The 25,294-nt window shown below is 38.2% G+C and overlaps 1 protein-coding gene across 3 annotated transcripts in view; it reads left to right on the forward strand.

Moving 5' to 3' along the window:
- The window catches only part of NDUFS4 (NADH:ubiquinone oxidoreductase subunit S4), a 111,221-nt gene continuing 86,809 nt past the window's right edge, over positions 883-25,294 (forward strand). For all 3 annotated transcript variants that reach the window (XM_021077055.1, XM_005672445.3, XM_021077054.1), the window contains exon 1: positions 883-1,031. In XM_021077055.1, coding sequence (XP_020932714.1) covers positions 934-1,031 — 98 coding nt within the window. In that variant the 5' untranslated portion in view covers positions 883-933. The remainder of the gene's footprint in view (positions 1,032-25,294) is intronic.

Raw genomic sequence — 25,294 nt, forward strand, 5'->3', positions numbered from 1 at the left:
AGGTTCTATCTCTGACTTTGCTTAGTGGGTTAAGGATCTGAGGTTGTGGAGGCTTGGCATAGGCCTCAGCTGCAGTTCTGATTCCACCTCTATCCTGGGAACTTCCATAGGCCGCAGGTGCAGTGTGAAAAGAAAAACAAGTCTCAACTCCCACAAACTCACCTGCTTTTTGTTTTACAATCCACAGTTAATCATTGTTCTTAACAGTAGCTCACAATACAAACATATTTCCAACACTAACCTCAGAAAATAATTTTTTTTTTAATGTATGGTGACTGTGGATTTTGATCATACATTTAGGATTTACTGGGAAATGAGTGATAAAAATATTTCCATTAGTTTTTTTTTTTATATATACTGACACGTCAAAAAAAAAAAAAAATCCTTTGCCAGGTCGTGTGCCAGATTTTTCATTTGGAAAATATGATCATTACAACTATCAACTACTGAGCATCAAACTGAATACAGCTCTAACCTGGGGGCTTGCAAACTTAACCTGGCAACACTTTGGAAAAGTACTATTTTAGGTTCTCAAGAACCCAGTAAACCCTCTGGCTCTTCCAGAAGGCTCGGCCCTAAATATTCTGAGTCCTTTGAAAAAATTATGAGTTGCAGGTGTTTAAATTTTCAAGCGTCTTCTTTTGGTCTCTAAATTATCCAGTACATAACCAGCCCTAACAACAAGGATTTTACTTTATAGAGGTGATATTTACACTTAATGCACTTCTTCATTTTTTTTCCGCCCATTTGCCTTCTAATCGCTTTTAACCAGATCTTTCACCTCTTTTCCAAACTCCAGTATTTAGCGAAACACCAAGCAGGAATAAAATAAACCCAAAAAATCCCACTTGGTTGCATTACGGTTTCACCGACTTGAAAACGAAGGAAGTTTGTCCCTTGCGGTGATCCGTCCTGGTGTTTGCCTGCAGCAAGATGGCGGCGGTGTCAATGTCAGTGGCGCTGAAGCAAGCGTTGTGGGGGAGAAGGGCAGCGGCTGTAGGTGCCGTTTCTGTTTCCAAGGTTCCGACCAGGTAACAGGATTGTGAAACTTCTTCCAGCTTCTCGGGTCTCTCCAGTTTTGCGGAGGTCTCTGCTGGCTGGGTCCTGGAGAAGGCCTCGGGGAAAACGTCCTCTGCTGACCCTTTCCCTGGTAGAGCGCGTTTGGATTTGGGACAAGCTGCGATCTAGGGGCGCTTGACCTGGCGAGTGAGGGTGTAACTGCGAAGAGTAGGGGGAGGAGGACCTCTGCTTTCTGGGAAACTTTTGGATTGTTGCTGTGGGGATGGAATTGTCTCCGGAGCTGCAAGCTGAGCCCTAGCCCCCAGAGAAGGGGCGGAGTCTCACTCATTTTTCTCCCACTTTCCGCACGCCTCCATTTTTCACCTGTTTGCCCATCACTTCAGTTTTTACGGGAGGGTTAAATCACCCTCCCTTACACGCCTTTAAGTGGTATTGATTAGGTTTCTGAACTAAAGATTGCTTTATTTATCAGGCTACTTGGGAAGAAAACTTAGTTGGAATTCAACGTTAGTAAAACTATCGCTGCTATTACTGGAAGGTAATTTTTAAAAGGCTGAGAGGTTTCCCATTCAGAATTTTTAAAGGCCCCATCGTAATTCAGAGATTGTTGCTCATTTATTTGCCTTGAAGCATTTTGAAGGTGATTTCTTTTTCAACTGCATTACTTAATCCTTTATTTCCTTATTTTCCTAACTTTTCTGTCTTTATTATAGTACCTACACAGCAGCGTGTGCGCCGTTGCGCGCACGTACACACACACATTCTAGCAGTTTTATTTGCGAAGAATTATTTTTTCATTGCTGCTTTTACAGCTTAAAAGTATAAATATAAACCAAGGTTTATAGTGCACCTTTTCCGCATATGTGCTTAGAACAGCGATGGACTGCGTGGACAGCTGTGAAGGGAGGGATGGGAGTGGTTAAATGTTGCAAAGAGGGTCCAGTGAAATGCTAGTTAGTTTAGTGTTATGTTAACTGTAGAGGTAATACAGAAAGGACTAGAGAGTTAATTACAGAGGATTTTTGGAGGTAAGTTTCATTAGCGTTTTAAATAGTGGAAGATGGGTGGGAAAAATGATGTCCTGGATGGGATCAGTGGTTTATGAATAAAGTCTTGCAGGCAGTAATAGAGATATACATACTATAGGGTTGTTGAAAAGAATGCTAAGATTGGGGAAAGGTAAATGAAGGTATTTCTGTAAGGTGAGTTACTCTACTGATTGACGTAGGTCTAGAATAGATGTGACCCAGGTTAGTTCTTGTTCTAGATTCTGTAGTGATTAATTTTGCATTTCCAAGTAACAACAGATTCACAGTAACCCTAGAACTGAGAACACATTTGAAGGGTCCACTGGTGCATGACTATTTTAAACATGACTGTGTAAGTCACAGCTGTTTTGTTAGCAATTAATAGTGGCTGAAATTAAGATACTAGATTTTGGAAACTTTGGTGGTAATTAGTACTACTTATCCACATTTAAAGAGTTTGCTTGCAAATGTGTTAGAAGAGATTTGAAAATAAAATTTTAACTTATTCACACTTTTAAAAACTTAAAAGCCAAGGAAAACAAATCGTAAACACAAATCAAATGACACATTTATTTGCTTTGTATACCACTTTTTTACCCAAAGAACTTATGTTCATTTTACTTTGAGGGAAATTTATGGCACTTCTCTTTTACATATTGCTTGCTTTTTATCCTTAAGCACTCTCTTTATTATTATTTTTGGGATTGCACCTGAGGCATATGGAAGTTCCTGGGCTGGGGATCAAATCTGAGCTGCAGCTGCGATCTCCATCACAGCTGTGATAATGCCAGATCCTTAACCCACTGCACCACAGTGGGAACTCGTTAAACACTCTCTTCACATTATGATTTGAGAGTAATGAGGATCTGAAAAGGTAGAGCTTGGATAGAGAACCAATTAGTGAGGAAATCTACATCCAAAATTCATTTTATTGTATTGTTTAGAAAATATTTGCAAATGATGTGACATTTCAGATCACTTGAGTGAAATGAGGGGAAATAGAATCAGTAAGGCCCTTGGTAAGGAAGGGAGGGGTGAACAAATATAAATATTGAAGAAAAGAAACTATCAGCAGAAGGGAAGAAGCAGCTAAATGCTACATTAACTTAGATGGATTTAACTGGAGTAAAGCAGTAAAAAACAAAGAGCAAACCACAGAACTCAACTACATGTACACATAAGAGAGAGAAAAAAGTATTTAAACAGTGTAGTTTATTCAGCTGATCTAGTTACTGAGCTCCTGCTCTAGAGCGAATCTGTTTCCCTGGACTGCAGGAGAGGAGGGGTAAAACCGCAGATATATGGCCTAGGTTTATCTGTACTTTCCCTGACTTTCCTAAGGCATTGTCCAGGGTAAGTTTAACTGTTTAGGATATTAATCTCAAAGTGGCCTGGTGATTAAGGACTCCAAGTTTTCATTGCTGTGAGTCAGATTTGATCCCTGACCTTGGAACTTGTGCATGCCATGGGCATGGCCAAAAAAAAAAAAAAAGGCACCAGATAAAATAGCAATACCTAGGACATTTGGTAGTGTTTGTGTTTTTGTTTTCTCTAACCTCGTCATACATACTTACCTCACCTAGCCCTGTTTCATCATTTCTCTTTTGGACTGAGTCTTGTGTTTACCTCCAACATAGCTACTTAGGGTCGTCCGAGGGTGTTGATTAATGCTGGTGGGGACTAAGTGTATGGGATCTTTATGTGAGGCCTATTTTGTGCTCTGGTCTCTGGCTGTATTCTGTTGCTCTGTTTCCTTTTTTAGTGTTAGATAAGCCAGTATGGAATTAAGAGTGTGCAGCAACCTTCAGTGAGTACGAGGTCCTAAGTTTGACAAGAAATGTGTGTATGTTAAACCTTGCTAAGAAACTATCTCAGCCCAAATGTGAGAAACATTTAGGACATTAAAAACCAGTAGGTTGCCTTCTACTTCAGATAAGCTGGATAAACAAATTCCTCTCTGAAGGGCAGCTACTTTTTGCTGTCTGGAACATATCAAGGCCAAGTTCTGTACGCTTGGAATGTTTCTAATGTGTTTTCTAATAGACTTCATTGCTTTGCTTATTTTCCTCATTGAAATACCCATAATTAGTTGATCTGTTTTCTTCAGTAGCAGACATCTTTATTGAATTCCTGTTAGAAGATTTAAGTACTTAAAAAAATTAAAAAAACTTTTTAAAATTTATTTTTTCATTATAGCTGGTTTACAGTGTTCTGTCAATTTTCTACTGTACAGAATGTTGACCCAGTTACACATACATGTATAGATTTATCAGAAGTGAATAGACATAGTTCCCAGTGCTCTACAGCAGGATCTCATTGCCCATCCATTCCAAAGGCAACAGTCTGCATCTGTTACCCCAAGATTTAAATACTTTTAACACTAGTAAATATTAGAATAGTGTCTGCTTCTTGGTAAACCTTACCAAAATAAATGCTAAATTTATTGTTTGTTTGATTAGCCTGAATAGTTTTCTTTTCTTTAATCTTGGTGATGAATATTGTTGTAGATGGTGGTATTATTTACACTATTAATTTCCATTCCCTGTTGACACACACCACCCCACTGGGCAAGTGATTTGTTATGACCAATGAAATGTTAACCAGAAATCATATGCCCTATCTGAGCTGAAGCTCCAAGACTGTCCCATGTTTTGCCATGTCTTTTTTTTTTCCTCTGATGTTCTGGGTAGTGTCTTTCAGACTAGATCCTGGAATGCAGATAGTAGGGAGCAAAGCAAAGCTGATTCTCTTTTTAAAAATTTTTAATTTTGGAGTTCCCGTTGTGGCTCAGTGGTTAAGCAATCCGACTAGGAACCACGAGGTTGCTGTTTCGATCCCTGGCCTTGCTTGGTAGGTTAAGGATCCGGTGTTGCCGTGAGCTGTGGTATAGGTCGCAGATGTGGCTTGGATCTGGCGTTGCTGTGGCTGTGGCGTAGGCCTGCAGCTACAGCTCCAATTAGACCCCTAGCCTGGGAACCTCCATATGCTGTGGGAGTGGCCCTAAAAAAGGCAAAAAGACAAAAAAAAAAAATTAATTTTATGGTTGTACTTGCATCTTATGGAAGTTCCTGGGCCAGGGATTGAATCTGAGCTGCTGCTGCAACCTAAGCCACAGCTGTGGCCCCAGATTCTTTTAAGCCACTGAGCTGGGCTGGGGATTGAACCTGTGCCTCCTCAGTGACTGGAGTTGCTATAGTTGGATTCTTAACCCACTGTTCCACAGCTGGAATTCCAGTGGAAGTTGCTTCTTGTAGGTTATATAAAATATAAAGTGACTAAGAAATAAACCTTGTTATAAGCCACAAAGACGTTAGGATTGTTGGCCACCAAGCATAACAACCTATACTGACCCTTTTATACACACACCCCCCACGCACACACACGAGCAGGTTTTGGCACATGCACTGATGTATCAGTAATGAGGTCACAGGATTTTGGAGGGTTAAACATTTTAAACTTATTTTTATATACTTCATAGCACCCAGTGTAATGGCTCACACATAACAGGTAAATGCTTATCATATAGATGAGTAAATACATATTTAGAGATGTGTCATTGTGAGGAAAAGCAGGAAGCCATAAGCACTATTTCAAGTAATAGCCTTATTAGTGAAACCCAAGTAGGCACTAACCTACATAAATGTGAATATAGAATGTCTACAACACATATTCTTTTCTAATTATTTGCAGTGGTCTGAGTTGAGGATATTCACCTAAAACTCTGTTAACTTCTGGATTGAAGTTGTCTTATAGATTTATATGTATATATATTTTTTAGTCGTGCATTTCTTTGACAAGTGTCCTGATTTCAGATTAAAAAGAGAAGTGGGGAGTTCCTGTCGTGGCGCAGTGGTGAACGAATCCGACTAGGAACCATGAGGTTGCGGGTTCAGTCCCTGCCCTTGCTCAGTGGGTTAACGATCCGGCGTTGCAGTGAGCTGTGGTGTAGGTTGCAGACGCGGCTCGGATCCCGTGTTGCTGTGGCTCTGGCGTAGGCCAGTGGCTACAGCTCCGATTCGACCCCTAGCCTGGGAACCTCCATATGCCACGGGAGCAGCCCAAAGAAATAGCAAAAAGACAAAAAAAAAAAAAGGGAAGTGGAAATGAATTTATTTGAGAAAGGGTGCTTATGGAACATGAGAATTCTTTTGGAATAATAGTAACTGAATGTGATCATTAGACTTGGTGTCTGCAAGATACTTTACATGAAGTTTTTAAAAGTTAATTATACATGGGACTTAATGAAGAAAGACGGGACAACTTGGTTACTGTATATACATGTTAGAAGAGGTCTCTGGGTGTGGGGTTAATACAGAGTAAGACCATTTCAAATGAAAAAGCTTATATGTCCTTTAGTGAATGAAGAGAATCTTTTTTTTTTTTTTTTTTTTTTTTGTCTTTTTGTCTTTTTGCTATTTCTTGGGCCGCTCCCGTGGCATATGGAGATTCCCAGGCTAGGGGTCTAATCGGAGCTGTAGCCACCAACCTACACCAGAGCCACAGCAAGGCAGGATCCGAGCTGTGTCTGCAACCTACACCACAGCTCACAGCAACGCCAGATCCCCAACCCACTGAGCAAGGCCAGGGATCAAACCCGTAACCTCATGGTTCCTAGTCGGATTCGTTAACTACTGCGCCACGACCGCAACTTGGAGAATCCTTTTTATGACGTTTATTCTGAACACAATAGTAGCAGCTCACATGTATTTCTCACTGTGTATTAGTCACTGTGCCAAAGATTTTTCTTTGTTATCCCTTTTCTTACAGTAATCCTATAAACTCAGGTGTTTTTATTCCCATTTTTATGATTAGGAACAGATTTTTAAGTTTACATTGCTAGGAAACAGTCTGATTTAGCAATTTAAAGGAATATGTTGGCTTTTGCAGAGAAATATTATGTCTGATAATAGTAAATTAAAACCTCAGTGTCTTCTCTGATTTCTCTTCTTTTTAGCAAGGTGTGTTCTTTATTTAAAAGACTATGTGATGCTCTTTGCTTTTACTGTACTGTTCATTTTATATGGTGAGAGTCTCCAGTTGAGGAATTAGTTTGGTTTCTTTCTTTTTTTCTTTCTTTTTTTTTTTTTTTTTTTTTGTGGTTAAGGATTTTTTTCCCCCTTAATTTTTTCCCAGCTTTTCTTTTTTGGTTGCCCTGTGGCATATGGAGTTCTGGGGCTAGGGAATAGATGCAGTTGTGACCTGTGCTGCAGCTGTGGCAATGCTGCATCCTTTACCTACCTACCACCATGCCAGGTCAGGGATCAAACCTGCATCCCAGTGCTCCAGAGATGCCACAGATCCTATTGTGCCACAGTGGGAAATTCTCCCCTTAATTTTGTAATTATTTTCAATGAGAGACTTTCTATTGGTGACTTTCTTACCATCTTTTTTTTTTGCTTTTTAGGCTGAACCCCAGTTATATGGTGGTTCCCAGGCTAGGGGTTGGATCAGAGCTGCAACTGCTAGCCTACACCACAGCTTATAGCAAAGCGGGGTCCGAGCCACGTCTGCAACCTACTCCACATCTCATGACAACACCAGATTTTTAACGCATTTAATGAGGCCAGGGATTGAACCCAAATCCTTGTGGATCCTAGTCGGTTTTGTTAACCACTGAGCCATGAAGGGAACTCCTTCATAACTACTTTCATCTAAATATTTGGATATTTTGGCAAATTGTTCTGAGTCTTTTGTCCTTTAAGTAATGGCTTGAGAACAAGTCAGAATTTTTGCTTCAAATTCTTTTTCTGTTTGTTACGAGTTTGTTTTTTTAGGGCCACACTTGTGGCATATGGAGGTTCCCAGGCTAGGGGCTGAATCAGAGCTATAGCTGCTGACCTATGTGACCTACAACACAGCTCACGGCAATGCCAGATCCTTACTCCACTGAGCAAGGCCAGGGATCGAATCTGCGTCCTCATGGGTGCTAGTCAGATTCGTTTTCACTGAGCCATGATGGGAATTCCTGATACTGAATATTTTAATAGGTGAATACAACCTTAGATTCTTTAGAACTAGTTAGTTGCTCAAATGTGGCCTTTCCTTACTTACCTTTACTCGCTAGGTTTAATTTTTCCTTTATGGGATTATGCTCCAGTTCAGTGGTTTTTAAACCCTTGCTGTGCATCAAAATTACCTGTTGTGTGCATAAATAATTCAGATGCCTTGGTCCTAGTATATACTGGTTCAGTAAGTTTAGGTTGCAACCAAGCGCAGTGGTGATTCTGAAGGGAAGCTAGGGCTGGAAACTACTATTTCTGTTTTTGTTTAATAGTTTCCATGCTGTATCTTGAAGGACTTCAAAATGCATTTTTCCTTGGGTGGAAGAGATTTCCAGAAACAAGCAAAAATGCTTCTATTTTGTATATTTTCCTAGTCTAAGTTTTATGTTTTTCACCCATCTACTATGTAGAGGCTTTTTTTTTTTTTTTTTTTTTTTTTTTCCTGGAGAAACGTTCCTTTGAGGCAAAGCAGGCATTTTGATAATGTTGGAGAAAGCAGGCCATGTTACTCACTCTCCAGAGACTCTTGTTCTTCCTTTTGGAAGGGCTCAGGTTTAATATAGCACAGCTGTTGAACTCTGCCCTTCAAAGTTTTAAGAAGAAAGTGTTTTATCCTTTAAAATGGAAATGCCTTTTTTTAGGGAGGTGGTCTTTGGCGGGATTTAGTTCTCTAAGAAAGCTTTTCTAGAGTTCATTTGTTTCATGATTTCTTAGGATTGTTTCAGATGTTAAGAGCACTGTCTCTGAGAGTAAAGATCTGGTTGCTTTTGTAACATGTTTTGCTGTATCCTTGACAAAGCTAGATGAAGAGCTTATTTCTTTGTGTTTTCTAGGACTCAAAAATATGTTCTTTTCTTTATTCAGCCACTCCATACATAAGTAAATGGTCCTTGAATAGGGGTTACTAGACAAAAGATCCTGTTCTAGATGACTGTTGAGCAAGCCATATGCTTCTCCTAAAAATGTCAGTCTGTCTTGATGAGCTTTAAAGTGAATACAGATGTTTTGGCTCTTTTGAGGACTACCATCCTTTGTGTGGAAAGAGTAACTTCATTTTCAAGAAATTTCTTCAATGTACTTACAGAAGTTTGCATGAAATTTATTTTTATAACTTTTAAGTTTAATGAAATTAGATTTAATTAGGCATTAGTAATTTGAATTTAATTTTAATAGCCTTAGTCCAGAGAGATTTGGAGAAATAAAAGAGCTGTAAAATAGGTCTTAATACAGCTTTTGTTGAGGTGTTTATTAGTCTTTTTTAAAAATTTGGAACCTAGAGTGCTTCTAATATTTGCTTTTGTTCAATAAAATGCTATTTGGTAAGAAGGGACACCTTTTTAGATTGTCAGTATCTTCTACTTTGGTAGGTTAACTGTATAAGTTATACTTCATAGATTCATATAATGTTTGAGGTGAAAGAAAACTCTTAGATCATCCTGTATGACTCTTTGTTTAATGCAAGAGTCTCCAGAACTTCCTACTTTTGATTATCTAGCATTTGGGGAATATATGTTGAATTTCTGGTAACCCTAGAAAATGCTTTATGCTTTTAGACTCACTGGTAAATGAAGTTTCCCTTTAATACTATATGGAAAAATTCTAACCCCCATATACATGTCACCCCTTCAGGTAATTGAAGGTGTTTTTCATCAGTCATTCTCCCTCAGAGTCTCTGCTTTAGGCTTAGTATGCCTAGTTTGTGTACTCTTAATTAATGGGTCCGATTTCCTAATGCTTTACTACCTCTAGGTACTCCTTAGGATGTATTTCATGTTGCTAGTATCTTTCTTGAACTATATACTGTACTTTTATTTTATTTAAAAAATTAAAAAAATTTTTTCTCTTTTGGTTACCCCATGGCATATGGAGTTCCTGGGTCAGAGATCAGATCCAAGCTGCAGTTGCACCCTTAGCTACAGGTTGGACTTACTCTGGATCCTTTAACTTGCTTTGCCAGCATGGGGATTGAACTTGTGTTCTGGCACTGCAGAGATGTTGCTGTTCCTGTTGTGCCACAACAGGAACTCCTATACTGTATTTTTAACTAAGTGAGATTATTAAAAGCGATAATTTAGTGAATTGAAATTGAATTAAAGAAGAGTTGACTCTAGACTGGACTTAACATTTAAAATTTTTTAAATTATAAAGAAAAATCCACCATTTTCCTTTTGGTGCACATTTTTTAGAATTTTAATACATGTATAAATTTGTGTAACCACCACAATAAATCAGGGTACAAAATACCAAAAGTCTTTTATTTTTGTCTTTTGTCTTTTTAGGGCTACACCCACAGCATATGGATGTTCCCAGGCTAGGGGCTGAATTGGAGCTGTAGCTGCCGACCTACACCACAGCCACAGCAACACCAGATCCTAGCCACGTCTTCGACCTACACCACAGCTCATGGCAGTGCTGGGTCCTTAACCCACTGAGCAAGGCCAGGGATAGAACCCTTGACCTCATGGATACTGGTCGGGTTCATTAAACTGCTGAGCCACGATGGGAACTCCCAAAAAGTCTTTATCACCCCAAAAGACTCAGTCTCTACCTCTCTGGCAACAGTTTTTTTTTTTTTCTTCATCTCAATAGTTTTGTAGTTTTGAGACTTAATGTGTAAGTGGAACCACATGATATACAACCTTGTGGAGATTGGTTTCTTTCACTCAGCATAATACCTTTGAGATTCTTCCAAGTATGTGAATCAATAATTTATTCCTTTTATTGCTAACTAGTATTCATTATTTGAATATCCCATAGTTTATTTATCCGTTTATGCCTTGAAGGCCTTTTGAATTATTTCCAGTTTTTGACATTTGTAAATAGAGCCACTATAAACAGTTACGTATGAGATTTTATGTGAACATGTTTTCATTTCTCTAGAGTAGATACCTAGGAGGGAGATTCTTAGGCCATAGGTAATGTATGTTTATAAGATATTCCAGAGTAGTTGTACCATTTTGCTTTTCTACCAGCAAGATACAGAAATTTTAGTTGCTCTGTATCCTTATTAACGTTGGTATTATCAATATTTTTAAATTTAGCCATATTAATTGATGTATATATAATAATTCACTGTGTTTTTGATGACTTTATTGAGATATAATTGCAATATAATTCACTCACGTAAAATTTAAGAGCTGATGGTTTTTAGTATATTCAGAGTTGTGCAACCATTCACAGTGGATTTTGGAACATATTCATCACTCCAAAAAGAAATTCTGTGCCTGTTAGCCATCACTTCCTGTTTCTCCCTTTCCCCAGCCCTAGGCAACCGTTAATGTACTTTTTGTCTTTCAGATTAGCTTACTCTGGATATTTCATACGAAGGGAATCATATGTGATCTTTTGTGACTGGCTTCTTTTAGTGTTTTCAAGTTTATCCAAGTTGTAGCATGTATCAGTACTTTATTCTTTTTTATTGATGAATAATGTTCTGTTGAATGGACATATCTCTTTATCCATAAGGTGATAGACATTGGTGCTATTTCCACCTTTTAGCTATTATGAATAGTGTTCTATAAACATTTGTGTACAAGTTTTTGTGTGACACTGGTTTTCATTCTTTTAGGTATATACAGAGGAGTTGAATTGTGGGATAATATGATAACTCTATGTTTAGCTGTCTGAATAACTCCCTGACTTTTTCCAAGTGGCTGCACAATTTTGCATTTCCACCAGCAGTGAATGAGGTTTCTAGTGTCTTTGCAAATCTTGCTAACACTTTTTATTGCCATCTTTATTACAACCATCCTAGTGAGTGTGAAGTGGTTTATGATGGTTTTGATTTGCATTTCCATCATGGGTAACTCATTGTAGTTTTAATATGTATTTCCCTAATAGCTAATGATATTGAGGTGCAATGTCTGTTATGTCTTTTGCCTATTTTTAATTGGGTTCTTTTTTTTTTAGGGCCGCATTGATGGCATATGAAAGTTCCTAGGCTAGGGGCTCTCATCAGAGCTACAGCCACGGCAGTGGGCCATCCAAGCCTCCAATCCATGTCTGTGACCCACACTGACGCTCAGGACAGCTTTGGATCCTTAACCCACTGAACGACGCCAGGGATCAAACCTTCATCCTCATGGATTCTAGTCGGGTGTGTTCACTGCTGAGCCATGAAGGGAGCTCTGGGTCCTTTATTTTCTTATTGTTGAGCTTTGAGAGTTCATAATATATTGTTAATTGAAGTCCTATTGCTAGAAATGTAATTTGCAAATGTATTTTCTCCCCATCCATAGCTTTTCTTTTTATTCTTTCAACAGTATCTTTCAGAGAGTTTTTTTTTTTAAGGTTTTAAGGTTTTTTTTTTAAGGTTTCTATTCATATTTTATTTTCCTTTTTTTTTTCCTTCTAAAGATCAAGAGTTCTTAATGTTGATAAAGTTTGCTAGCTTTTTTCTCTTATGGATTGTACTTTCTGTTGTCATATTTAAGAATCCCATACCTAACCCCAAGGAATGAAGTTTTTTTTTGGTATTTTTTTCTTGAAGTTTTCAAATATTTTTTATTCATATCTCTGATTCATTTGGAGTGAATTTTTATATAAAATATGAGATTTAAGTTGAGGTTAATTTTTTTTGCATTTGAATGTACATTTGTTCCAACATAATTTATTATAAAGACTCTCTTTGTACTGTTGAATTGTTTTTTGTTTTAAATTTGGTCATTTTTAGCCGCCCTGTGGCGTATAGAGTTCCCTGGCCAGGGTCAGAGCCACAGTCTCAACCTGACCCTCAGCTGGGCAATGCTAGATCCCTAAACCACTGAGCTGGGGATTGAACCTGCATCTCATTGGCTCCCAAGACACCACCAATGCCATTGTGCCACAGCAGGAGCTCCTCATTGAATTTTTTTGTCTGGATGATTTCCACCGACCTAAATCCCTTTGCCAATACTGCACAGTCTTGATACTGTAGCTTTATAGTTAATGTGTTGTAATTGAGTAGTTGTAGTTCTTCCAGTTTCTTTTTTTTTTTTTTCAAAAAAATTTTTTTAGCTGTTCTAGTTCCTTCTAAATTTTAGAATCATTTTATTTATATCTCTGAAAAATTCAGCCTGGAATTTTTTTTTCTTTTTTTTAAAAATCACTTAGAAGAAGTTCCTGTTGTGGTACAGTGGAAGTGAATCTGACTATCCATGAGGACGTAGGTTTGATCCCTGGCCTTGCTCCCTGGATTAAGGATCTGGTGTTGCTGTTGACCTGAGCTGTGGCTCAAATTTGGCATTACTGTGGCTGGCAGCTGCAGCTCAGATTCGACCCTAGCCTGGGAACTTCCATGAGCCAAGGATGGGGCCCTAGAAAGCCAAAGAATGAAAATTAAAAAAAAATTTCACTTAGATGTTTTTATTTATTTATTTATTTATTTATTTATTTATTTTTGGCCATGACTATGGCATGTGGAATATCCTAGCCAGGGATCAGGCCCACACAACAGCAGTGACAACACTGGATTCTTAATCTGCTGTGCCACAGTGGAACTTCCCAGGTTGGATTTCCACTGGTACTGCTTTAAGTGTTTAGATTAATTTGAGGAGAGTTATCATTTTTACTCTCTTGAGTCTTTTGATCCACATACATGATGTGTCTTTTTATTTATTGATTTCTTTCATCAATGTATCATAGTTTTGAATGTGCAGATCATATATGTTTTGTTAGATTTATGCCTGTGTATCTCAGTTTTGGGGAGCCATGGTAAATAGCACTGTTTTCACATTTTCAGTTTCTAATTGTACATTGCTAAATTTAGAAATAGGATTAGGAGTTCCCGTCGTGGCGCAGTGGTTAACGAATCCGACTAGGAACCATGAGGTTGCGGGTTCGGTCCCTGCCCTTGCTCAGTGGGTTAACGGTCCGGCGTTGCCGTGAGCTGTGGTGTAGGTTGCAGGCAGCTCGGATCCCACGTTGCTGTGGCTCTGGCCTAGGCCAGTGGCTACAGCTCCGATTCGACGCCTAGCCTGGGAACTTCCATGTGCTGCGGGAGCGGCCCAAAGAAATAGCAAAAAGACGAAAAAATAAATAAATAAAAAATAAATAAAAAGAAATAGGATTGATTTCTGTGTGTTGACTTTGTGTCCCTAACCTTGCTAAATTCACTTGTTGGTTTTATATGTATTTTTGTAGATTCTTGGGGATTTTTTTAAGTGGGTAATCATGCAGTCTGTGAATACGGACAATTTATTTTTTCTGTCCAGTCTACACCTTTTGTTTCTTTTTCGTTTCCAGAAGGCTGTTATAATAAGGGTGATGACAGTAGACATTCTTGCCATTTACTGATCTTAAGAGAAAGCTTTCAGTTTTTCATCATTAAGTATAATGTTAGCTAAAGATTTTTAAAGATAGAAATGCCTTTTATCAGGTTGAAGAAGTTTCCTTCTACTCCCAGATTGCCAATAGTTTTTGTCATGAATGGCTGTTATATTTTTTCTAGTGCCTTTTCCATGTCCATTTATATATTCTTATGGTTTTTCTTCTTTAGACTGTCAACATGGTAAATTATATTGACTTTTCAAATACTGAAGCAGCCTTAATTTCTCAAGATAAACCCTACTTGGTGGAGTTTAAGTCTTTTTTTTTCATATTGCTGTGTTTGATTTGGTAATATTTTGTTGAGGACTTTTACATCTATGTTTATGAAAGATATTGGTTATGGTTTTCTTTTTTTTTGTTTAGATTTGGTATTGGTGTAATACTGGACTCAAAGTGACCTGGGAAACATCTCTCCATCTTCTGTTTACTTTTGAGTTGTGTTAGTTTTATCCCACAGATTTTGATATGTTGTATTTCCTTTGATTCAAAATATTTTCTTATTTCCCTCAAGGCTTCCTTTTTGATGCATGGATTATTTAGAGATGTTTTAATTTCCAAGAATTTAAGATTTTTTCCCTCTCATCTTTCTGTTACTGATTTTCTAGTTTAACTCCATTATGTTCTGAAGACCCAGCTTCCTGGGGTTTCCCATTTAGTTTCCATCTAGGAACTTATGGCTCTTATTACCATGCTTTGTAGTGTGCAGTCCTACAATTGCACTCACATCAGAGCAAAGGAATGGGAGAACAGAGAGAAAAAAACCCAAAAAAGTAATAGATGTTGGTACTATCTTCTTAAGAACGTAACTTCAGTGGATGGAAAAGAAAGTTTCCGGCCCTTAAAGTCTTGGCTCTTGCAGGTTTCCATTTGGAAACCATAGGATTTTGTACAGTTTGGTGCATGGTGCATGAGAAAGGAAAAACAGGGTGATTTTCACACTTAGCTATTTCTGTTCCTTTTCTAGCTTTTTGGGACAGAATGCTTCTCCTCCAGATGTGCTGACTTCTAGGCTTCCAGCTGCGTTAAGATCAAGCAGGGGATATTAGAGGGAAAAAATACGGTAAACTTGTCTCAGGTTGAGTGATCTTTGAATTTTGGTGATCCTCCTTGATCTTGCTATTTACTTTTCAGTGTTCAAATAGCCTTTCCATGCATCTTGTCCAGAGTTTATGGTTGCATTCAGTGGGAGAGACAGGGTAGAGTGTGCTTACTGCATCTTACCAGTTCCAGCCATTCTAGGATGAATTAATTCTAATGTCTAATTCTAGTATTTCTTGAATTTTAGCGTTTCTAAATAGATTTGTAAAAAACTAAAGATGACCCAAAAAAGTTCTTCATTCAAATTCTAAACTATTAATTCTCAAATGTGATGGGAAGAAGGGAGGAGTTAACATACCAGAATCTTAGAAATGGGCCAGAGAAAGGATTTCAAAGAAAATACATGTGCCCTTGGTTGAAAATTATGGCATTTAGTAAAAGATGGATGTTTGTTGCTCATGTAAGTGGGCAGAAAAAGACACTGAATCACTGGTTTAGTGTATGGCCATGCCACCCTGATCGCGCCTGATCTCGTCTGAATCACTGGTTTAGACAACCAACCAATAAATCTTAATATATTTGAGAGGGTGTGGGAGTCAGAGATTTATGTTGGGTTAACTGATGGAAGTTTTGGTGACTTCTTTCTAGGGATATGTACACTCAAGCATATAGAATCAGAGTTACATTTCTAGGAGATTCATGGACCTCAGGCTTTGTAGTCCTTCCATAGAGAGCATTAGATGTTATACAGCATTTCATTTATACTAGCTCTCCTGTTGTACCTTTCTCAGTTACAAGTAACAGAAACCTAGAAACTCAAAATGACTAGATTGGACAAGAAGAGGGAATTATTTTATATTACCAAGCAACGGAAAGGGCAAGGGTACTGCTAACTGGTCTCAAGGATCAGACTGGAAAGCTACCGGGCTGTCTCTAACTTGTTTCTGTCATTCAGTGGCAGCTACTACTTCAGATTTTTTTTTCCCCCTTATATGGCAGATATCGTAACTTATGGAAGTTTTTTCAGGCTTATATCTCTTACCTTTATCATAAACAAGGGACTGAAGATCCCTTTCTTTGGTACCAAGTTTTAAAAATCTTAGGGGAATGCTCAATTGAGTCATATAAAACAGTCTAAGGGTTTACTATAATATTATTATACTTATCCTGCTCTATCATATGCATATAGGTCTTAGGAACTGTGGTAGTCAGCTGTTACGAAAGCTGGGACTCTTGAACAAAATTAACAACCAGGAATATTTTATTTTTATTTATTTATTTTTATTTTTTATTTTATTTTTTGCTTTTTAAGGCCACATCTGTGGTATATGGAGGTTCCCAGGCTAGGGGTCGAATCAGAGCTGTAGCTTCTGGGCCACCGCTGGATCTTTAACCTGCTGAGTGAGGCCAGGGATTGAACCCGCAACCTCATTGTTCCTAGTCAGATTCGTTTCTGCTGCGCCACAACGGGAACTCCAGGAATATTTTATATTGCAGTATCTTTAGGGAACAAGTAATGTTTATATATCTTGTATAGATGAACCTCGGGTTTTTCTTGGTGAACTTTGGGACTTTGCTTGCTAAAGTTTGTACACTTACTTAGTGTGCTCTTATTCAATAAATATTTGTACTTTTCTAGTTTCAAAGGCTGCATTTCTGCGCTTTACTAGGATATATGTCCTTGGCACATCTGCTTTGAGGATGAATGTGTCAGGGAAAATGTGTTTGAGCAAAGGATAGATGATCATTTCTCAGGGTCTTATGGATGGACTTTGTCTTAGATTGGCATTTCCTAAAGTAGAGTCTGAGATAAAGATATGGGTATAGGTGGTTTATTTGAGAGTTGACTTAGGAACTAGAAGTGAGGAGGTCTGGAGTGAGACAGGGAACGAAGGAAAAAGGGTGGTGTTAAAGATTACTGTAGTGAGCAGTACTGAGGTTCAGTTTCACTGGAAGCTCCTGAGAAGTGTACAGAATGCCTGTCATTGTTATCCATTTGAAAGCTGGAAGGCTTGAGCTTTTATCCCCTGGTTCCTGTGCCTCTTTGGTTGAAGGTGTTAGCTCTTCTGTACCTTGAGCTATTCTGGTGCTCCTGAAGACTCTGAGTGGCCATGGGTTCACTTTAGGTAGGATGCTAGAGGATGACCTGAAATCTGAGCTCCTATAGCTGTTGCTGAAATGAAAAATGTACTAAGGAAATGTTACATGAGCACCGAAGGTATCAGTTAAAGGCTTCCTTACAATCAAGAGTCTCTATTACTTTTTTTTTTTTTTTTTTTTTTTTTTTTTTTTTTTTTTTTTTTTTTTTTTTTTTTTTTTTTTTTTTGGGAGTGGGGGGTCGGGGGGCAGGGTTCTAATAATAAGAATTCTAATAGCTATAATTTATTGAGCTCTTAGGTACTGAGGTAATTGCTTTATGTATGTTACTTCATTTCATGAAGGTGAATGTCATTTTAGATGGTCTATTGATAATTATATTTATTGCAAGGGTTGTGAATAACTCATTTATTAGAATTTGCCTTATTCACCAATATTCTGAAGGATCAGGAAACAGAGGTCTTACAACTCTCTTAACTGTAAGTAATAATAATAATAGAAGTTCTCTGGGGAAGAGGTGGTTTTTCTATATAATTCCTTGTTTTGTTTGTTTTTTGGCTGCATCCTCAGCATATGGAAGTTCCTAGGCCAGGGACTGAATCCAAGCCACAGCTATAACCTGTGCCACAGCTCACAGCAGCAATGGATCTTTAACCTACTGCACCACAGCAGGAACTTTATACAATTCCATGTTTAAAGAATTCATGATGGGAGTTCCCGTTGTGGCTTAGCTTAGTGGTAATGACCCGACTAGTATCCATTTGATCCCTGGCCTTCCTCAGTGGGTTAAGAGTCCGGTGCTGCTGTGAGCTGTGGTGTAGGTTGCAGATGAGGTTCAGATCCTGCATTGCTGTGGCTGTGGTGTAGGCTGGCAGCTGCAGCTCTGATTTGACACTTAGCCTGGAAACTTCCATATGCTGCACATACTCATGTATTATGTACCAGTTGACCAGTGATTGTTTATAACATCCCATCCAACAAAGATAAACTTACAGAGTTTTCTTTGAATTGGAGACTGTAACAGATAAATTTAGTGGCCAGTAACATAGGTAATCTTATTCTCTGGGTGAGCATATATTTTCCCTCACTGATACCGCATAAATGATTTTAGTGATAGTTAAGAATTTCAGTTTCCTTTTCCTTTAGTTGAGGGTTAAAACATTGGTATTTTGCTGCTGATGAAGTTAATGGTTTAAGTACATCTTAGTTACTGCTTGTAAGTGGCCCCTCTTTAGGGTTCCAGTTTTTATTTTGGTCCCAAATTTAATCTTTTGACTTTTAGTTCAAACTGTTGATGTGGCCAACCTGCTTAGAAATCTCTTTACTAAGTGTCCTTGACTCTAGATTTGGGAAAAAATGCTTTCCAGAGATTTTCTGTTAACTCCTGATATTAGCCATGCTACCAGGCTATGTTCTTAGCTTTTTCATACTTGAATTACTCTATGGATCCGTCACATCAGTCTAATATAGTAGTTAGGAGCACATGTTTTATATTTTATTTTTTATTTTTTTGTCTTTTTAGGGCCAAACCCTTGGCATAGGGAAGCTCCCAGGCTAGGAATCAGAGCTGTAGCTGCCGGCATACGCCACAGCAATGCCAGATTTGAGCCGCGTCTGTGACCTACACCACAGCTCATGGCAATGCCGCCTCCTTAACCCACTGAGTGAGGCCAGGGATCAAATGTACACCCTCAGGGATACAAGTCGGGATCGTTACTGCTGAGCCCCAAAGGAACTCCTAGGAGCACATGTTTTAGAATTAGCTCTACCTACGTACATTTGAGTCCCAGCTCCAACACTTCCTAGCTCTGTCTACTTTCTGCCTCTTTTCTGTTCTGTAAATTGGACGTAATAATCTCTGTTTCATATAGTATATAGGAGTTCACATCGTGGCTCAGCGGTAATGAACCTGACTAGTATCCATGAGGACGTAGGTTCAATCCCTGGCCTCGCTTGGTGGGTTAAGTGTCCAACGTTGCTGTGAGCTGTGGTGTAGGTTGCAGCCATGGTTCGGATCTGGTGTTGCTGTGGCTGTGGTGTAGGCCACAGCTACAGCTCCAGTTCGACCCCTAGCCTGGGAACTTCCATGTGCAGGTGTGGCCAAAAAAGACCAAAAAAAAAAAAAGTATGTATATTCTTGGGCAGTGCCCGGTTATGCCAAGGCCTAAGAAATTGTTACAACAAAATTGTTATCATCATTAATGTCATTATTATTTGTTTTGTGGCTTCTTTTAGTTGTTATTCCTTTCCTCCTTCCCTACCTTTGTTTTTCTCCTTTCATAAATCTTACCTAGATTATAGTTCCTCTTCCTGGATTATCAGAGTATCTGGGATATGTATATTTATTTACAATATTTTATTCATGAGTATATAAAGATTTATCTGCACCTGGCTGTTTCCAGATTGTGACCTCCCATGTACTCCTCAGCTCAGTGCAGTCTATTTTTGGTATCTACCATTCTGCTGAAATAGTTTTCATCAAAGTCAATAGTGAACCTGCTGTTAAATGAACAGACTCTTCTCAGTCTTTATCTTACATGACCTTTGCAATCCAAAAGGATGACTTTCTCGTTCTTGAAAGATTATTCCTTTCACTTCTATTTTGGCTTTCCTTCTCAGTTCCCTTTGAATGCTCACCTTCTTTGCCTAATTCTTTGAACTGCTAATATTTCTCAGAGTTTGATTTATAGATCTTTACTCTTCTAAAAGTGTTTTACATTATATAATATTTTATGTGCATATGAATATATGTAACACATATGTATTAGGAAGTATAATGACAAAATGGATTCATGTGAAAACTTACCATTTAAGAACCAAAGGAGTTCCTATCGTGGCTCAGTGGTTAACGAACCTGACTACTATCCATAGGATGCGAGTTTGATTCCAGGCCGTGCTTAGTGGGTTAAGGATCCGGCATTGCTGTGAGCTGTGGTGTAGGTTGCAGATGTGACTCGGATCTAGTGTTGCTGTGGTTGTGGTGTAGGCCAGCAGCTACAGCTCGGATTCAATTCCTAGCCTGTTAACCTTCATAGGCCATATACCATGGGTACAGCCCTCAAAACACAAAAGACAAAAAAAAAAAAAAAAAAAAAAAGAAAGAAATTGGAGAATTACAAATACTTTTATTCTTTGCCTATTCTCTATGATAGGCTGAATTATACCCATTTGCCCTAAAATGTCAATGTCCTAATCCCCAGAACATGTAAATGTTACCTTGGATGGCAAAAGCGACTTTGCAGATTATTTCCTATCTCAAGATCCTCAGTTTATTATCTTGTTAGGCCTGCCTGATGTAGTCACGGTTGTTCTCATAGGAAGGACATAGGAGGAGTCAGGGGAGAAGGAAGTATCACCATGGAAGCAGAGACTAGAGTGATGTGACCACATGGTAAGGAACACCAGCAGCCTATAAAAATTGGAAATGTCAAGGAACAGATTCTCCTTTGGCTCTTCCAGAAGGAACCAGCCTTGCTGACACATTGATATTAGCCCTGTGAGACTCATTTTGGACTTCTGACTTCCAGAACCTAAAGAGAATAAATTTGTGTTGTTTTTTAATTCACCAGCTTTGTGGTAATTTTCTCTATCAGCAATAGGTAGCAAATACACTCTTCCAGTGCCTCATTATCTACTATAGCTCAGTTAGCATCTATTTAGACAAAAGCATAAATGTATAGTTTGTTTGTATTGCATCTTCACTCAAGAAAGTCAGCCTGTATACATGGCAAATTGAGAAAGAGTAGAAAATGTTTTAAAAACATTTAAAGATTCAAGTTGAACATTTTTTTCTTCATTTTTAAAAGTTTTATTGAAATTAGTTGATTTACAAGGTTGTGATAATTTCTGTACAACAAAGTGATTCAGTTACATATATATATACACATCCATTCTCTTTTAGATTCTTTTCCCACATAGATTATCATAGAATATTGGGAAGTTGGATCTTTCATTATTCTACTTAGTGATCATTTAGTGCTCAACCAAAGAAACAGCAATTTGTTTCAATGTTAGAGGACTGGCTTATTAAGAGGTGGTATATGGGTCTCTACTGTGGGTAAGAGGGCTTTCTAAAGGATTTCGAAAGATAATTTTACTGTTTGTGATCTTTGCCTCGCACGCTGACTTTAAAACCTATTCTCTGTGTCAGGTATGACTCTGTATCTTTTTCTTGAATTCTAGACCCTTAGAATTAACCACTTGGGTTTTCCACAGCATATCTGAAAACAATTTAGTTTTCCTTCCCTACTGTCACCACACCTAGGCAGTTATCTGAGCCAGAAACTGATGTATCTTGTCTCCTCTCTCTCTTAGGCCTCCTGTCAGTATCATTCATTTCTAGCATTCATTTTCCTAACTTATTCCTCACTGCAGCTGTAGATACTATCATTCTGCTTCCTAACTGGTCTCCATGTCATTGTTCTCCCTGTTTCCTGTAGGATAAAGTCCAAACTTCTCAGCATGCTGCAGAGCCCTTCCTATTCCATGTTCATACTTTCTGTACATTCCTTGGCATTCATCTTCTCGTTAGTTCCCTTCTGCCCCAATATCCAGCCATTGGCAAATTATATTTTAGTGATTCTGAACTACATACAATCCGTGACTGCTTGCACTCTCACTCTCTTCTATGGGATTAAGGTACAGCTTGCCTACAATGTTGCTTGCCTCTGTCCTTTCGGTCCCCACCCCACCTCACCACATTTTGCCTTAGTCCAAAGTATCCTTCAGGTGGCACTTGAACCATCACTTTCTCTAAGGAGCATTATTTGAATTCACAAGCTTAGCTTAAATACCAGTCCTATTTTCTTGTCTATATTTGCCAGTAGTTTTTTTGTTTGTTTGTTTTCGTCTTAAAAGGGCATCCCCGTGGCATATGGAAGTTCCCAGGCTAGGGTTTGAATCAGAGCTTTAGCCACAGCAACGCAGACTTTGCCACAGCTACAGCAACACCAGATCTGAGCTGCATCTGCGACCTACACCATAGCTCATGGCAACACCAGACCCTTAATCCACTGAGCAAGGCCAGGGATCAAATGTGTGTCCTCATGGATGCTAGTCAGATTTGTTTCTGCTAAGCCATGACGGGAACTCCTATTTCTATTTTGTAAATAAGCTTTTTGTATCATATTTTTTAAGATTCCACATTTAAGTGATATCAGGATATTTATTTTTGTCAGACTTATTTAGTATGATAATCTCTATGTCCATCCATGTTGCTGCAAATGGCATTATTTCATTTGTTTTTTATGGCTGAGTAATATTCCATTATATATATATGTACCACATCTTTATCCATTCCTCTATTGATGGACACCTAAGTTGCTTTCATATCTTGTCTATTGTAAATAGTGCAGCTTTGAACATTGGGGTGCATGTATCTTTTCAGGATATATGCCCAGGAGTGGGATTGCAGGTTTTTATGGCATCTCTATTTTTAGCTTTTTGAGGAACTTTCATACCATTCTCCATAGTGGTGCACTGTTTTACATTTTCACCAACAGTGTAGGTGGGTTCTCTTTTCTCTGTACCCTCCAGCATTTATTATTTGTAGACTTTTTGACAGTGGTCATTCTGACTGGTGTGAAGTGATACTTCATTGTAGTTTTGATTTACATTTCTCTAAATAATTAGCAGTGTTGAACATCTTTTCATGTGCCTGTTGCCCACCTGTATATCTTTTTGGAGAAATATCTATTTAGGTCTTCTGTCCATTTTTTGATTGGGTTATTCCTCTTTTTGGTATTGAACAGTATGAGCTTTTTGTATATTTTGGAGTTTAATCCCTTGTTGGTCACATCATTTGCAAATATTTCCCCCATTCCATAGCTTGTCTTTTTGTTTTATTTATGTTTCCTTTGCTATGCAAAAGATTGTAAGTTTAATTAGGTTTAATTTGTTTATTTTTGCTCTTGTTTACATTACTCTAAGAGGCAGAGCCAAAAAGATAGTGCTGCAGTTTATGTCAGAGTGTTCTGCCTATGTTTTCCTCTAGGAGTCTTATATTATCTGGTCTTATATTTAGGTCTTTAATCCATTTTGGTTTATTTTTGTATATGGTATGAAGGAATGTTCTAATTTACTCTTTTACATTTAACTGTCCAGTTTTCCCAGCACTACTTATTGAAGAGACTGTTGTTTCTCCTTTGCATATAAGTATATTTTTTCTTTTTAAGGCTTCACCTGGAGCATATGGAAGTTCCTGAGATATGGGTCAAATCAGAGTTGCAGCTGTTGGCCTTCTCCACAACCACAGCTACTCCAGATGTGAGGCGCATCTGCGACCTATACTGCAGCTTGTGGCAATGCCAGATCCTGAATCCGCTGAGTGAGGTCAAGGATCAAATGTGCATCCTCGCGGCCACTATGTCAGTTTCTTAACCTGGCGAGCCCAAGAGGAACTCCCTCCGTTTTATATTCTTGCCTCCTTTGTCATAGATTAATTGCTTATAAGTGAATGGGTTCATTTCTGGTCTTACTATTCCTTTCCATTGATCTGTGTTTTTGTGCCAGTGCCATATTGCTATGATAACAACTCGTAGTGTAGTCTGAAGCCAGGGAGTATGATTCCTCCAACTCCATTTTTCTCTTTTAAGATTGTTTTGGGGAGAGTACTCTGGTAGTCTAGTGGTTAGGACTCAGCACTTTCACTGCCCTTGTTCAATCCTTGGTCTGGGAACAGAGATCTCACATCAGGCTGTTGCACACTGAGGCCAGAAATGAAATGGAAAAAAATTAAATTGGAAGTTTTTTTTTTTTAAAAAAAAAACAAAGATTTCTTTGGCTCTTGGAGTCTTTTGTGTTTTCATACAAATTATAAAAATTTTGTTTTAGTTCTGTGAACCGTGCCATGAGTAATTTGATAGCTATTGCATGGAATCTGTAGACTGTCTTGGATGGTATGATCATTTTAACAATATTGATTCTTCTAATCCAAGAACATGGTATATTTTTCTATCTGTTTGTGTTGTCTTCAGTTTTTTTCATTAGTGTGTCATAGTTTTCTGACTACAGGTCTTTTGCCTCCTTAGGTAGGTTTATTCCTAGGTATTTTATTTGATGCAGTGGTAAATAGAATTGTTCCCTTAATTTCTCTTTCTGATAGTTATTAGTGTATAGAAATGCAGCAGATTTCTGTATATTAATTTTGTATCCTGCAACTTTACCTAATTCACTGATGAGTTCTAGTAGTTTCCTAGTGGCATCTTTAGGATTTTCTACTATAGTAAATTGTAGTGTGTGTGTATGTGTGTGTGTACTACTATAGTATATTGTAGTTTATACATAGTACAAAGAGTGACAGTTTTACGTCTTCCTTTTCAATTAGAATTCTTTTTTGTTTTTCTTCTTGATTGCAGTGATTAGGACTTTTAAGACTGTTGAATAAAAGTGGTAAAAGTGAATAATCTTGTTCCTGATTTTAGAGGAAATGGTTTCAGTTTTTCATTGTTGAGTATGATGTTAAGCCGTGGGTTTGTCGTATATGGCCTTTATTATGTTGAGGTATGTTCTCTCTATCCCTATTTTCTGTTTTTGTTTGTTTTTTGGCCATACTTATGGCACGTGGAAGTTCTCAGGCCAGGAACTGAATCCAACCCACAGCTGTAACCAGAGCTACAGCAGTGACAATGCTGGATCCTTAACCCTCTGAGCCACAAGGGAACTCCTTGTAGAGTTTTTTTAATACAGTAAATGGATTTTGAGTTTTATCAAAAAACTTTTCTGCATCTATTGAGACGATCGTATGGTTTTTATAATCCAATTTGTTAATGTGGTGTATCACGTTGATTGAGTTGTAGATATTGA

Source organism: Sus scrofa, chromosome 16 (genome assembly GCF_000003025.6).
Source record: "Sus scrofa isolate TJ Tabasco breed Duroc chromosome 16, Sscrofa11.1, whole genome shotgun sequence".
Taxonomy (NCBI): Eukaryota; Metazoa; Chordata; class Mammalia; order Artiodactyla; family Suidae; genus Sus; species Sus scrofa.